General features: G+C 34.3%; 1 protein-coding gene across 9 annotated transcripts in view; it reads right to left on the reverse strand.

Annotated features, from left to right (window-relative positions):
• Positions 1 to 17,211, reverse strand: part of PCNX1 (pecanex 1) — a 211,224-nt gene that overhangs the window by 98,064 nt on the left and 95,949 nt on the right. For 5 of the 9 annotated variants that reach the window (XM_050797302.1, XM_050797309.1, XM_050797303.1 and 2 more), the window contains 5 exons: positions 15,745 to 15,835; positions 13,901 to 13,958; positions 12,256 to 12,473; positions 6,345 to 6,498; positions 2,318 to 2,350 (listed from right to left, as the gene is read on the reverse strand). In XM_050797302.1, coding sequence (XP_050653259.1) covers positions 2,318 to 2,350; positions 6,345 to 6,498; positions 12,256 to 12,473; positions 13,901 to 13,958; positions 15,745 to 15,835 — 554 coding nt within the window. The remainder of the gene's footprint in view (positions 1 to 2,317; positions 2,351 to 6,344; positions 6,499 to 12,255; positions 12,474 to 13,900; positions 13,959 to 15,744; positions 15,836 to 17,211) is intronic. The other 4 variants (XM_050797310.1, XM_050797305.1, XM_050797308.1 and 1 more) reach the window with 3 other exon arrangements.

The raw sequence follows: 17,211 nt of genomic DNA on the forward strand, positions 1-17,211 counted from the left end.
TAAGAGGACCTAGATGCAATGAGATTCTAGCAATAATGATTACTAGCAACCAGATCTTACTTTATAAATACCATTACCTACCAAAAAAGGTGGGGGGGGGGGGGCTCCATAGAGAAAAGACTGGTTTCTGGCTACGACAGGGAAAGTATAAGATGACCCTGGAACATATTGTTGTGACAAAAAGGTAGAAAGTACTTAAAGAATGACAGAGATATGTCAAAAGGACACAGAAAGCAGTGTGATGGACTCCCAATGGCTAAATCAGGGACAATTTGAGCATCAAAATAAATACTACTAGTAACATTATAGTCCATTGAATAAAATAATCAATTTATCCACACCAATATATACATACATATATAAGAAAGAGGGGAAAGCTCTTCCTTATAGTATTAATAAAAGGTCAACTAATAAATGTAGAAGGAATGATGGGATGAGAAAAATCATCATTTAGCAACCAATAAGTAACTGAATCAGGCAAGAAACATCAGTAGATACTAAAACAACTGGATAGAAATTTATGGAGGACACATATACAGTCTCAAGGTATCTCTCCATGAGGTATTTATTTTATTTATTTATTTGAAGTATTTATTATCTGTAAGAGAAAAACAGTAACGTTACAGTAGAGTACTGGTTCTTAAGGAAGTAGGAGGGGGTTTTGCTCCCCAGTGCACATATGGGAATCTGGACACATTTCTGTTGTCACAGTTGGGGAAATGGTGCTACCAGCATTTAGGAGGTAGCACCAGAGAGGATGCCAAACATCCTACAATGCATTGGACAGCATCCCCCACCCTCAAACAAAGAATTAGCTGGCCAAAATGTTAATACTGCAGAGATTTCAGACACCCTGCAGACAATACTCTTAACCAGAAGATCAAACTTAACATCACTAGTAAAAGGATAAATCAATATGTGCTTCCTAATACGATGTACTTTTGTAGTATTCCTACTTTAAAAAGCATGGCCTTATCAAATCAGAAAGAAACATCATCAGCACCATAAGACAGGGTGAAAAAATAAAACTTAAAAAACATTTTTTAAAAGAAAAAAACATCAGACAAACTCAAATTAAGGGATGGTCTATAAAATAACTGGCCTATATCCATCAAAAATTTCAATATAATGAAAGATAGTTACCGAAGAATTGCTCCAGATTAAAGGAGATTTAAGAGACCGAACATAATCAGGGACTTTCTTTGCCAATGAAGACAATAGGCAAAATCTATTTGAGTAAGATCTACATATTAGAAGACAGCATTGTATCAACATTAATATTCTAATTTTGATAATTATCTTGAATTAACATAAAGGAATATCTTTGTTTCTAAGAAACACACACTGAGACACTTAGAGGTAAAGGGGCATCATGTCAGCTAGCACAGAGAAAGAAGGAAAAAAGATCATGTGCTAGAAAGGGATTAAGCAAATATCATAAATGTTAACATATGGATCTGGATGAATGGTATCTCAAATTCTTTGTACTACCCTTGCAACTTTAAGTTTGAAATTAGGCCAAAATAAAAAGTTAAAAAGCAATGTTTCCATATATTATTGCACTTCAAAAATATTCTTGCAAAATAGTAAACATAATCAGTCAAAAAAAAAAAAAAAAAACTTGCCTCTTTGTTTCATTTTGCTCATCCATTCCCATTATTCATTATTCCAGCGAAAGGATTAAAAAAATTATATTCAAGGAAAAAAATCATAAACTATTCTTGAAGTCTGTTTTTGAACTACTTTAAATAGAATATCCTTTGTTCTATTAAAAACTCAATGTAGATCTAAAATTGGATTCCACTTCACAATACATAGTGCTAGGCAGATAATATTTTTGTCTAGTCACAAAGTGAATAACAAAGTTTTTATTCAATGGTCTTAACACCAGACTCATGTATTACTTCTTTATTCTTGCTCCTAATGGTACTCAAGTGAAGTTCTTCCTACATCAAAATTATATTTTCAATACTTATTCATAACCTATTATTCAAAATTTATTAAACATAAATAATAATGAGTTTATAAGAACCATGTCTACTCCCTGAAAGAGACTGTCAAACAATGAATTATTATGCTCATTTCCAACCAAGTTTAGAGTCCACAAGTACAATGTCATTTTATTTCAAGCTAACAAAACACCTGTATTTCTAGTAGTGTGTCAAAACATTGATGAGGAAAATAGTAACATAAATTTTAGTTCAGTTTGATGCATTCCAAACAAAACAAAACAAAACAAAAAAACAAAAACCAAACCACAAATGCTATGATAAATGTTAACGACCTACAATGTACAGCCATATTAAGAGTGACTTACATGTCTGGGAGAAGAAGAATCTGGTTGAACACTCTAAAAATGAAACAGAAAGATAAATTACACTCTTGAAGTCTTGCTAATTTTACAACCAACTTTCAAAATGCCTGAAATGATCTTAAGTAAATATTCCACAACCACAAAATGACCTATATTAATAATTCTGTTCCAGAGATTAAACATCAGCTCCAGATACCAGTGTCACTTTGATATTAAAAACATCTCAAATCTTTCCTGATAAGAGTCAGGAAATAAGATTATTTATTATTTATTTATTTGTATCTATCTTAATGTTTCTGCAATAGCATATGATAGATCCATCTTACTGTTTGGCTTATTGTTATAGACAAGTGTAGTTAAGGTATACTACATACAAGTATAGCATTTCTCACAGGACATTATTCATTCAGGAAATATACAATAATAGGGGTTTGCTTATGACAACAATTCTAGTTCTGCCCATAAATTCCAAGCTTACTAAATAATTCAATGGTATTTGTAATAAAGATATTATCTGCATTTTCATATCAAAATAATCAAATAAGTAAAGCTGTATCCTTTTAAGAGACTTTATTAACTTCCCATAAAAATGTTCAGAAGGTATTATGCAGCTACGTCCCTAATCATGACTTTTCTCCCAAGTTTCAGTTCATTTCTGACGGCATACCATACAATTTCACTAGGATTGTCTAGCACCACCCTACCATTTGACATTGGGCCGAGCTGAGTTTGGCATTTGGCCCTTGGCTAGATTGGACTCCAGATAATCCATAAACTCTTTTAATCACAACACCTATCTTCTAAAAGCTTCTGTTCTTGTCTTTCTTATTCCTGTTTATGACATTATTATTCTTCTTGTCAACTAGTTGCAAAAATCTGTCACCTTTTACCTTTTCCATATTTAACCACATTAACCTGAAAGCAGTGGACAAAATTAATTGGACCATGGAGACACCAGAGCCAGAAAACGAATTTAAATGATTTAAGGCACTAAAGGTATAGTACAAGAATGACAACCAGTAATTTTAATATAGAATCATTAAATGTTATCAAAGGGACTGAGTTACTTGTTATTAGGGATCAAGGAGGAAGGAGCGGAGACTCTAAGATTTTTAGTTGGTATATCACTGCCAAAAGCAAAGATATTGGGAAAGAAAAATTAACCAGGAGATGATTAATTTGCTATTTTTAAAATGTCTGTTAGATATATAGGAATAAAGCTTGCAAAAGAGGTGAAGACTTTGAGATATAAATCTGGACATAACTCATACACAAAGTCAACAAATAAAGTAATAAAAAAGGATGACTTCAATGCCAAGGAACTGTAAACCGAGAAGATAACCACACAAAATCCTAGAGAATTCTCATAAATTAAGCAGTTGAAAGAAGAAAGAGGATCAACAAAGGAAAAGAGAGTCATCTGAAAAATGCAAGAAGCATGAGGGTGGTATAAAGTCACAGATCAAAAATGAGAAGAATATCAAAATGGAAGAGTATCCATAGGTATTAAATGATGTACCATTCATAAAGCACGGAGACTTAAGAAAATCAATTTAGCAATTAGATTGATCATTAGCAACCACAAAGACTATAATGTCAGTACTGCAATGAGGAAAGTATGGACGGGTCTTAAAGAAATAAAGCAGATGACCTAGGCTTACTCCACATGTCTAGCTATAAATGGAGAGAGAAAAAAAAGGATGGACAGTTGTTAGTAAACACAGAACTACGTGAATGGTTTTCCAGCTGTGGGAGGGCTCCTCTTCAAGGAGAACTACAAACCACTGCTCAAGGAAATAAGAGAGGACGCAAACAAATGGAAAAACATTCCATGCTCATGGATAGGAAGAATCAATATTGTGAAAATGGCCACACTGCCCAAAGTAATTTATAGATTCAATGCTATCCCCATCAAGCTACCACTGACTTTCTTCACAGAATTAGAAAAAACTACTTTAAATTTCCTATGGAACCAAAAAAGAGCCCATACAGCCAAGACAATCCTAAGCAAAAAGAACAAAGCTGGAGGCATCACACTACCTGACTTCAAACTCTACTACAAGGCTTCAGTAACCAAAACAGCATGGTACTGATACCAAAACAGATACAAAGACCAAAGGAACAGAACAGAGGCCTCAGAAATAACACTACACATCTACAACCATCTGATCTTTGACAAACCTGACAAAAATGGGGAAAGGATTCCCTATTTAATGAATGGTGTTGGGAAAACTGGCTAGCCAAATGCAGAAAACTGAAACTGGACCCCTTCCTTACACCTTATACAAAAATTAACTCAAGACAGATTAAAGACTTAAACATAAGACCTAAAACCATAAAAACCCTAGAAGAAAACCTAGGCAATACCATTCAGGACATAGGCATGGGCAAACACTTCATGGCTAAAACACCAAAAGCAATGGCAACAAAACCCAAAATTGACAAATGGGATCTAATTAAACTAAAGAGCTTCTGCACAGCAAAAGAAACTATCATCAGAGTGAACAGGCAACCTACAGAATAGGAGAAAATTTTCGCAATCTATCTATCTGACATACGGCTAATATCCAGCATCTACAAAGAACTTAAATTTACAAGAAAAAAAAAATCCCATCCAAAATTGGGTGAAGGATATGAACAGACACTTCTCAAAAGACATTTATGTGGCCAAAAAACATATGAAAAAAAGCTCATCATCAATGGTCATTAGAGAAATGTAAATCAAAACCACAATGAGATACCATCTCACGCCAGTTAGAACGGCAATCATTAAAGTCAGGAAACAACAGATGCTGGAGAGGATGTGAAGAAATAGGAAAGCTTTTACACTGTTGGTGGGAGTATAAATTAGTTCAACCATTGTGGAAGACAGTGTGGCAACTCCTCAAGGATCTAGAACCAGAAATACCATCTGACCCAGCAATTCCATTACTGGGTATATACCCAAAGGATTATAAATCATTCTACTATAAAGACACATGCACATGTATGTTTATTGTGGCACTGTTCACAATAGCAAAGACTTGGAACCCACTCAAATGCCCATCAATGATAGACTGGATAAAGAAAATGTGGCACATATACAACACTGAATACCATGCAGCCATAAAAAAGTATGAGTTCATGTCCTTTGCAGGGACATGGATGAAGTTGGAAACTATCATTCTCAGCAAACTAACACAAGAACAGAAAACCAAACACTGCATGTTCTCACAAGTGGCAGTTGAACAATGAGAACACATGGACACAGGGAGGGGAACATCACACACTGGGGTCTGTCAGAGGAGGGGAAGTAGGGGAGGGATAGCATTAGGAGAAATATCTAATGTAGATGACGGGTTGATGGGTGCAGCTAACCACCATGGCATGTGTATACCTATGTAACAAATCTGCACATGTATCCCAAAACTAAAAGTATTTAAAAAAAAATCTACTACTATTAAAAAAAAAAAAAGAATGCTAGTTCTTATTTTAACAAATACAGTTTTCTTTTAGGCCGGGCGTAGTGGCTCATGCCTGTAATCCCAGCACTTTGGGAAGCTGAGGCAGGTGAATCACAAGGTCAGGAGTTTGAGACCAGCCTGACCAACATGATGAAACCTCGTCTCTACTAAAAATACAAAAATTAGCCAGGCATGGTGGCATGTGCCTGTAATCCCAGCTACTCAGGAGGCTGAGGCAGGAGAATTGCTTGAACCTGGGAGGCGAAGGCTGCAGTGAGCCAGATCGTGCCATTGCACTGCAGCCTGGGCGACACAGCAAGACTCCATCTCCAAAAAACAAAACAAAACAAACAAAACAAATACAGTTTATTTTAATATAAAAAATTTGTTTTTAGGAAGTTCTAATTTACATACAATTATTTTTAAGGTTTATGTCCCCCTTTGGCTCTCTACACAATCTTGTGTAAACATCCAAGAAAAGTAAGCCTAAAAATAATTATCTTACTATAATTCAGTAATTACTACAAAATCCTCTGCCTTTTAACACAAATATAATTCCATAGCATAAAAAGATGAGATGCTGGTACCTTAAGCAGTGAGTATTGACAGCTGGCTATGACAAGGCAGAACTGGAAGACCCAGATATCTCTGAAGAATCCTTGTATGAGAAGAATAGATCCCAAAAAGGCCACGAGAATAGCCAGGATGACAGCTAACACATTTTCCAGGATCTCACGATTTCTACAGATAGAAAAACTTATGAGTAAGTATATCATAAGTATAAGAAATTAACCAAATGGAAAAAAGGGAAGACATAAATATGAAGTTCCTAATATGCCAGATGTCTTTTTGGTACTGAGTTTGAACAAGGTTTTAGATCATACTGAAAACAAACTAGTTTCATGTGGACACAACATGAATTCTTATATACAAATAAAACATGCTACAATGAATTCCAATTACATAATATAGTTTTAAATTTCTATTTTAAAAATGTTACTCTCCTTAATATCTGCTTTTCTATTCTATTTGTTGCAAAATAGTTAACAAACTTGGATGGCAAATAAAATACGTACACAAAGAATCACATTATGTTTAAAAACCAAAATCTCTAGTTTCTAGAAAATTAAATTTAAAACATTTGTTACATGGCAAAATTGTAACAAAATTCTGGCACTAAGTGATTTCACTTCCCCCATCTCTCAGTCATCTGAAAGAATTAGAAAATTCACTTATTAGAATTATTTAAATATGGGCTCTTACATATCTTGAAAATGAAGGTAGTGACAAAGACCTCTATCTGCTTCTATTAAACTTCCTAAGACAATTCTATACTTCATTAAACTGACATTGAAAGAGAAACAATATGATGCTCGAGAGAGATATATATAGCAATGAAGATTATTTTTATGTCATACACACACAAGAATCTATCTCATTACTTCTTTGGAAATTTTATTCACAAAATGTTATACAAATACATCCTTTAGTATTTCCCTAAAATACTTTTAAGTCATATTTTTAAAGACTATTAAAAAATGAAAAAATGCTCAGCACATCTCGTACATAAAGAAAGCAGGACACAAAACCATGGGCACAGCAGGATATAAGTTCCGCTATTAAAAAATTAAACATATAGGTTAAAAAAGACAATATACCAAAAATGATATTACTAATAACGCTTCTCTCCATGGAATAATTATGGTTTGCTTCTGTCAAAACTTTGTACATATTTAAATTTTCTACAATAGTTAAGGAATTACTTTTATAATCATAAAAAAACTTAACAAATGTATTAACCCAATTCCATATTTATCACAATCAACTGGGCCTAAAAATAAAATTCATAAACATCTTTGTACTACTTCATTTAATGGTTCTACCAGATAAAAAAGTTCAACAGTATTTCCAAATCAATAAATTACTGGCATTTCCATTTGATTTTAGGTGGTAGTTATGCAATTTCAGGTTTGCTAAAATTTGATGACCTCTTTTCAATTCTGGGCCTGCCTGAATAGTGCCTCCCTTGCCATTGAACAGGTATTGTCTTTGGATTTTTAAAAATTTTCCATTTTGATGAGTCCAATGTATCAATTTTTTTTTTTTAAATGATCTTGGTTTTGGTGTCAGAGTCAAGTAATTTTGCCTAATCCAAGTTCATAAGAGTTTTCTCCTATGTTTTCTTTTTTTATTAGAAGTTTTGTTTTAGGTTTCACATTTAAGCCTATGATACATTTTCATAATGTGGCACAAGGTAAGGCTACAAGTTCTTTATTTCTGTTTATTTTTGAGATGGGGTCTTGCTATGTTGCCCAGGCTGGCCTCAAACAATCCTCTCACCTCAGCCTCTTGAGCACACACCTCTGCATCCATCTCTATTTTTTCGCATATGGAAATCCAATTGTTCTACCACCATTTGTTGAAAAGGCTATCCTTTCTCCATTTCATTCATTTGAATATTATTTTGATGCCATCTGGGCCTAGAGCTTTCCTTTTGGGAAAGTTTCTAAACTACAATTTCCACTTATTTAATAGATGTAAGACAATTAAGGTCATGTACTTCTTTCAGAATGAAATTTCATAATTTGTCTTTGAAGAAATTTGTCCATTTGTCCAATGTTGAATTTATTTGCATGTAGCTGCTCATATCATTCTCTAATTATCATTTAATGCCTGTAGAGTCTGTAGTCATATCATAACTCACATTCCTGATATTGGTAATCTATGTCTTTCCTCTCCTTTTTCTTTTTCTGCCCAGGCTGGCTAAAGGTTTATCAACTGATGTTCTCAAATTTTTCATTTCCTTGATTTTCTTTATTATTTCTGTTTCCTCATTTAATTGTTTTGTTCCTTACTATTATCTTCCTTCTGTTTACTTGGGCTTATGTGCTCTTGTTCTTCTAGTAAGTGGAAGGTGAAGTCACTGATTGGAGACCTTTGTTTTCTAATCTAGGTGTTTAGTGCTATAAATTTTCCTAAGTACTGCAGGTTAGTGGCATTCCCAAAATTCAGATATGGTGTGTTTTCACTTTCATTTAGCCCGAAATACTAATTTATCTCTTGACATCTTCTCTAATCGATGGGTTATTTAGAAGTGTTTAGTTTCCAAATATTTGGGGATTTTCCAAGGTTCTATTTGTTATTAATTTACCATTTAATTCACTATGTATGACTGGATAGTGGACCTTTTAAAATTTAATAACTCTTGTATTATGGCTTAAGATGTGACCTATCTTAGTAAATGTTCCGTGAGCACTTAGAAAAATGTATACTCTCTTGTTATGGATGCAGTGTTCCATAAATGTCAACCAATTTAGGCTGGTTGATAATACTGTTCAAGTTCACTATATCCTCACTGATTTTCTAAATAATTATTCTATCAAGTATTTAAAGAGAAGTGCTGAAATCACCTATAACTGTGATTTGTCTATTTCTCCACTTCTATTAGCTTTTGCTTTATGAATTCTGAAGCTCTGTTTCAGGTGTACAAACATTTAGGACTGTTAAATCCTGTGGATTAATTGACTCCTTATCACTACGAAATGGGCTTCTTCACCGTTGGTAATATTCTTTGTTCTGAAGTCTACTTTATCTGACTTTAAAACAGCCAGTACAATAAGCCTTTTGTTAATGTTAGCATGGTATATCTTTTTCCATCTTTTAACCTGTTTGTTTTTATTTTATTTTGGTACAAAATAAGTATTTGGTCTATGTTGCCCAGGCTGGTTTTGAAAACTGGGCCTCAAGAGATCCTCCCACCTCAGACTTCCAAAGTGCTAGGATCATAGGCATAAGCCACCACACTGTCCTCTGTTTTTATATTTAAAGTACCTTCCTTGTAGGCAGCTTGGAGTTAAGTGTTGTTCTTTTTTATATAATCTGCCAATTTCTGACTTTTCCTGACTCTATCATCTTGTCATTTGTTTCCTATTTGTCTCATCTATTCTCTGATCTTTTTCCACCTTATTGATTAACAGTAATTTTTATAATCTATCTTATCTCCTTTTTGACATATTAGCTACAACTCTTTTGTTATTTTAGTGGTTTCCTTACGATAGGTTTTGGTAAGAATTTTTTAAAATATGTTCATAGAGACAGAGTCTTACTAGGTTGCCAAGGCTGGCCTCAAACTCCTAGGCTCAAGTGATCCTCCTGCCTCTGCCTCCCAAAGTGCTGGGATTACAGGTATAAGCCACTGCGACTAGCTTAGGGTTTACAATATACATTTATGACAGTCTACCTTCAAGTGATGATCACTTCACATATAAGAAACTTTAAATAGTATGCTTTTATTTCTCCCCTCTCTGCCTTTATGCTATTCTCATAAATTTTACTTTTACATGTTATAAACCAAAGCATTGTTATTTTCATTTAAACAGTCAGTTATCTCTTAAAGAAACTTACTAATAAGAAAAAATCTTTTATATTTATCCATGTAGTGACTTACCATTTCTATTTATCTTTGTTCCTTTGGGTAGACTTATATTTCCATCTGAGATCACTTTCCTTCTGCCTGAAAGACATCCTCCAACATTTTTTGTAGTGTGGGGCTGCTCATAAAGAATTCTTCCCATTTTTTTCTGATCTGAAAATGTCTTTATTTCACTTTGGTTTTTAAAAGGTATTTTTGCTATGTATAGAACTGTAGGTTGACAGGGTTTCTTTCTTTTCAGTACTTTAAAGATGCTCCTCTATTGTCTTTTCACTTCATTATTTCCAACAATAAAAAGGATGTCTTCTTTATCCTTGCTCCTCTTTTTTTCTCTTGCAATTTTAACAATTTTATCACCGGTTTTGAGCAGTTGTGTGCCTTGGTGTAGTTTTATTCAAGTATTTTATGCTTTGAGGTTCACTGGGCTTCCTGAATGTGTATTCATAGTTTTCATCAAATTTGGAAAGTTCTCCACCCTTATTTCTTCAAAATCTTTTGTCTCCTTGTTTCCTCTTGTAGTTGTCCCACAGCTTTTTCTCATTTTGTTTTCATACTCTTTTCACCGGGTACAGTGGACTCTTGTTTCATTCTGGATAGTTTCCATTACTATGCCTTCGAGTTCACTAATCTTTTCTTCTACAAGGTGCAATCTACCATTAATCCCATCCAGTGTATTTTTCATCTCGGGGATTATAGTTTTCAACTCCGTAAGTTTGATTTGGGACTTTTAAAAGTATCTTCTATGTCCGTAGTTAACTTTTTAAACATATGGAAAGCAGTTATAACTGTTTTAATGTCCTTGTCTGCTAATTCTAATAGCTATGCAAGCTACAGTTTAGTCTCAAATGATTTATTATTCTTGTTACAGGTCATTTTCTCATTTCTTTGTACAGCTGGTCATCTTTGACTGACTCCTAGACATTGTGAATCTTAACTTGTTGGGAGCTGGGTATTTCCGGATTTCCATAAATCTTCTTAGATTTTATGTTACTTGGAAACTGTTTGATCCCTTCAGGTCTTGATTTTATGACTTGTCAGGTGGGTGTGAAGTAGTGCTCCTGCTAGGGCTAATTATTCCCCACTTTTAAAGATCTTCCTGATTATTCTACATAAGGCACCATAAAATATGAACCCTAAACGTCTCCAATCTGGCTAGTAGGGACATACACTATTCCTAGTGCTGTGTGATTGCCAGTAACTGTTCCCCTGTTCCTTTTCACGTGGTTCTTTCCCTGGCCTCAAACAGTTTCCTCACATACAGGAACTTATCCATACTCTGCCAAACAGTCGAGGCAACTCAATGCAGATCTCTAAGGTTCTCTCTCTAAGCAGCTCTCTCCTCTCTGACAGTCTGTCCTATGGGCTCTAACTGCCATAGTCTCCCTGGACTTTCAGTTCTATCTCCTTAACTCAGGAAGTTGGCTGGACTCTGCTTCAGTTCTCCCTATCTTGCAGCCTAGAAACTCTCTCAAAGCATTAAGCTGGGGCAACTGTAGAGCTCATGTTATTTGTTGTCATCTCTCAAGAATCACTGTCCTTTTTTCCTCATCTCCAATGTCTTGAAAACCACTGTTTCATGTACTTTGTCTATTTTTGGTTGTTTCACATGGGATGATAAATTCAATCCTGTTACTCTATGTTGACTGGAAGCAGCTGTTGGTCACCAAGTTTGTAATACAGTAGACTCATGTGTTTGCCATTAAGGTAGCAGTGTTAAGAAACCCGGAAACAGAAGTTTCCTCTTATAACTGTTATATAGAACTTTGCATCATATTACCTATAACCTTAAGACCATCAACACCTCATATTCTTTGGCTTTTGAGTAGCAGTTGTTTGAGTCTAACTGATTAACAAAAATAATTTCTTTGTATAAAGATATTGAAATTGCAACCAAAACATTTTTAATGGATTTAAGACAGTCAATGTTTAGAAGCCCTATTACCTTAACTTTTATCTCAAGAGGACAAAATCAGAAAACATCTCCCAACATGATAACCTAAAAACCTGGACACTTCACCTTAAAAATAAAATCTGCATATATCATTAATATCACACTATAATCTCACCTATCAAACAGGGCCAAAAGTGTGAGTCTGTCAAAGTTAATGCCGATCCACAGCTGGGGTAGAATCCAAAAGCGATAATAGTGTTTAACCTTTTGGGCAGCTTCTTCTGTTGGGCCGTACGTAGCTGCCAAGTCAGGGCTTAGATCAATGTCCTGTTGCTCCAACAAATCTGTATCAATGGTCAATAGTCTATTCAACCGAATCTGTGGGAGAGAGAGCTAAAAGAAAGTCAGCATTGAAAGGCTTAAAATATCTTCAATATTTATTTGTTTATTCAAAATAAAATATCTTCATAATTCAAGAGTTACTCAGTTAGCTTATCAGTTATCTAAGCCCCTTAATTTTCTTCTCTAATACACTTTTTTTTTTTGACATGGAGTCTCATCTGTCACCCAGGCTGGAGTATAGTGGCGCGATCTCGGCTCACTGCAACCTCTGCCTCCCTGGTTCACACAATTCTCTGCCTCAGCCTCCCGAGCTGCTGGGATTACAGGTACCTGCCACTATGCCCGGCTAATATTTTTTCTATTTTTTGTAGAGACAGGGTTTTACCATCTCGGCCAGGCTGGTCTTGAACTCCTGACCTTGTGATCCACCTGCCTCGGCCTCTCAAAGTGCTGGGATTACAGGCGTGAGCCACTGCGCCCAGCCTACTCTTTATGAATATGTTATCACTACCAGAAACTATAGAAGGTGACAATAAAAAGTGAACTAAAACAAAATTAATCAATAAATCTTTTGTAAATAATTGACTAGAAAGTGTTTAAAATCTTAAGATTTTTCTCAGGGAATGCTTAAGAAAAAATCTTAAGATTTTATAACCATATAGCTAGTGAATCTATTAAAACCACTTACTGTGAATCCTTAGTGGCTTCTCTTCTCCCTGTCACAATTTATAGTCTTTTCACCTTAAGCTTTGAACCTCATTATCAGTGTTAAATCTGAGCTCCACTGCATTGGATCCAATGGCAGCAACTCTCATTTCTTCTCATAGTCTCTCATCATTGTTGTTAACTATATTTCCAAATCCCTCTGTTTTTTTGTTTGTTTTGGCAAGCTGCTCACCTGAGGCTATACAAATTACTACACTACATTTCTTTTAACTTCAACTCATCCATTCATCAGTTTACCAGTTTTCTTTTCCTCAGAAAGCATCAAAAGTTGACTGTATCTGGCACAGCACTAGGCAGCATTTTGCTATCTCAAGGTTCCCATACCATTTAAAAGTAGAAAACAATAAAACAATCATCTTCCCATGTTTGCTTTCCTATGGAGTTTCCTGGAATACACTATAGACAAAAAGTAGGGACGGTTTTTACTTTTCAAACACGTATCTGGGTATAGTTGAGAAAATTTACTTCCAATATATAACACAGTCATTTCTATCTCTAAGCACTGACAAATACTTTCCAAAATACTTTTTAAAATACTCTATCCCAAGGCTTCTTAACCTTGTACTTTGGTTTCTTATCAAAGGACTTAGAAAAAGAGAGCAACTGGAGGACAGCAAAGTGATTTTGCCATATTTTCAAAACATTTTTTGGTAACTTCATCAATTTTATGGCTTTTATAGCTCTCTATAAAAATATATATTTCAGATTTAATCTGAAAATTTATCATGTTGTAAAAATAAAGAAAAACCTACCACATCATGTGGATAAAATCGAACTGAGGTAGAACTGGATACATGAGAATCTGTGTCACTAAAATAAAATAAAAAAGACTTTAGGGAACAAACAGTTTGTCAAACAGAAAGAAAAATATATCCTTTAACAATCACATGAGATTCACATATCTTCACTTTTCCATGTTAACTTCAAAATGCAAAATAGCATTTTCCTAGAGTCATGATAAGAGCATAGCCTCTGGGTCAGTGACTACATTCAAATCTCTTCAACTGAATGAGATCTTGGACAAGTTACCTACCCTCTTCATACTTCCGTTTCCTCTTCAGTAACATATGACAATAGTATCTATCTGTATCACAAGGTTCTTGTGAAAGTGTTTAAATGAGATAATCCAAAGAAAGCAATAAACATATTGCCAGAAGCCAGTAAAGACACAATAAATTTAAGTATAATGTAATAACCTACAACATAATTCAGTTTCCACAGTTCAGTTATGTTTGGATTTCAAAACTTGAGGCTTTACCACATTTATGGTGTAAGGAATTGTTCTCTTGAACTACATTAAACATAGTAACAGCATTTCTATCCCTCCATCCTCCTACTGTTTCCGTTGTTACAGAATCAGGGTAACAGTCCAATTTAATAATTTTTTGAGAGGGTGAATTCTGAAACTAGACCAAAAGAGCTTAAAGAGCATAGTTATCTATATGTTCTACTTTTTTAGCATGTGAAGCTAAATGACTGCAATATTTTAGTGCTTCAAATGGTCCCTCAAAACAAAAAAATAAGTAAACAGCCCACAGATGTCTAACATTTAAATAGATGTGATCTATTATTAAACAGAAGTCCTAAAATAAGAATCAATAACTCTTGAGGGGAAAGAAAGCTAATTAATCAAGAACAGGTTTCAAAGTGCAATTTGAATAGATAAGCAATAAGATCAAAATTTTAGAAAACAAACATTTTAACACCTTCTAAAACTATAATTGTGTTATATGATCAAGATTTCTAATTTATTTGCTCTTCTCCTGACTTCATTACCTTACAAATTCCTTCGGGGGGGGGGGGGGGGGTGGGAAGAAACTAAAGGTAACATATGAGACATATTTTAAGAAATTCTTCCTTAAAGCCAGTAAAAGAAATTTTAAACAAAATGAAAGTTGATTATTTAAAAAGGTACCTGACCAAACACTTAAAAGGAATTAAAATTTTAAAATTACATAAAGAAAGAGAACTGACAGGCTTGAACTTAGTTATGTAAGAACTTATAAGAAGAGTAAGTCCTGATTAGCTTTTATACATTATACAATATATAGAGAACATGAAATTTACAATTAAATTTGACACTGTGGGAAAACACTGTGCCCCTATAAGATCTTTGGGATATCTTGATTTAGTTTTTAAAACACAGAATAGCTTTTGTTTTAAAAATAATACTTTCTTTTTTCCATAGCAAAAAAAAAATCTACCTTAAGTTTTTAGAAACAAATGCACTATGACAAATTATTAGAGTAAATATAAAGATGTTTTCAAAATAACTTTTATATCTGACCTGGTGACTACAGTTAACAATGTACTGTATACTTGAAAATCACTAAGAGAGCAGATTTAAGTGTACTCACACAAACAAGATTATAAGTATGTGAGGTAATACATGTTAATTTTAGCTCAATTTAGCCAATGTATACAGTATTTCAGAACATCAGGTTGTATGTCATAAATATTTATAATTTTTATTTGTCAGCAACACTAAACAATTATAAAAAACAAAAAAATTAACTTTTATAGTTCTAGGCTTAAAAACATTAAACATGGCAAACATATGAAAGTACATACACTCCTAATATGACTTCACACATACCAGATATTGGATGCTCTTCTTGCTGCTGGTTCAAAATTCACAAGTGACATATCACAGCCACCAGTCTCATACAGCGTAGAAGAGAACTTACCTAGCAAATAAATGATTATTTTAAAAAGCGATTAGAATACTCAGAATTTTCCCTTCACGATATACTAAATTTCGTAAGTTTTTACATCCTAAGAAAACATACCATAACCTTTATAAAAAAATATTTTTAAAACAATAATCTGCATATAATTCAGCATGATGTGAGTTGAAAAGGAATGTTGGACAGTAGGCTAAAACATCGACATACAAAATCAGGTATTAAAAGGAAGGGACTTAAGTCAGCTTTGCAATATCAATCTCTTTTTTCTTTTTCCCACAGCACATTCTCTATTCAGGTGATCATATGAATGAATTTAACGTTTAAAAATCACCTGACAACTACTTGCAGGGGGTGAGTAGCCATTTGCAAAGCTTCTTAAGTTTGAAATAGCTCAAACTACAAGCCCACAAAATCGTGTGACTGCATTCTGAGCTGTGTTTCTAAGAAGAAAAGTGTCCAAGTGCATCTAAGAAAGGTCAGTGAATTGAAAGAGCTAGTATTGCTGGTGATAATTAAATTATATTATTTAATGAACATTACTTGTATGTTTCTACCACAAGAGCACTACGAAACATTTAGAAACAGCAATTGCTATAACCAAGTATCACTATGAAACTGACAAAAGCTTTAAAAATCATATTGATTGCAAATGTTGCATATGAATATAGATTTTTTTAATTCTCTTAAGATGAACTTTATAATATCAAATGATTTCTGATAATGAAATTTTAAAACTCTACATACTGCCTGAGATGTATTCTTCCCCTTTGAGGATCTATGGTAGCCATATTGGTGATGAAAAGGGAGCATAAATTAATTAATATAAATTTCCACGAGGGCAATGAAATGAGGTGTACAACTCTGCAACAACTTTGTCTAGTCCAGGGTGCTTTTTGAGTATTTATGAGGTTTTTATTTTATTAGCTGGAATTAATGAGGTTAAAAATAGGAATCTTTTTTTTCTTTTTTTTTGAGATGGAGTCTCACTCTGTCACCCAGGATGGAGTACAGTGGTGCAACCTCGGCTCACTGCAAGCTCCGCCTCCCAGGTTCACGCCATTCTCCTGCCTCAGCCTCCCAAGTAGCTGGGACTACAGGCACCTGCCACCACACCGGCTAATTTTTTGTATTTTTAGTAGAGACAGGGTTTCACCATGTTAGCCAGGATGGTCTTGATCTCCTGACCTCGTGATCTGCCTGCCTCGGCCTCCCAAAGTGCTAGGATTACAGGCGTGAGCCACCACGCCTGGCCAAAAATAGGAATTTTAAAGGGCAATGTTGACTTGATGGCAAGGCTAAAAGTCAGATTTTTTTCCATGCCTACAATGCAAAGAGTGTGCAATAAGGATTTTTTATTTAAGTGAAATGCTTGAAAA

Source organism: Macaca thibetana, chromosome 7 (assembly GCF_024542745.1).
Source record: "Macaca thibetana thibetana isolate TM-01 chromosome 7, ASM2454274v1, whole genome shotgun sequence".
Classification (NCBI taxonomy): domain Eukaryota; kingdom Metazoa; phylum Chordata; class Mammalia; order Primates; family Cercopithecidae; genus Macaca; species Macaca thibetana.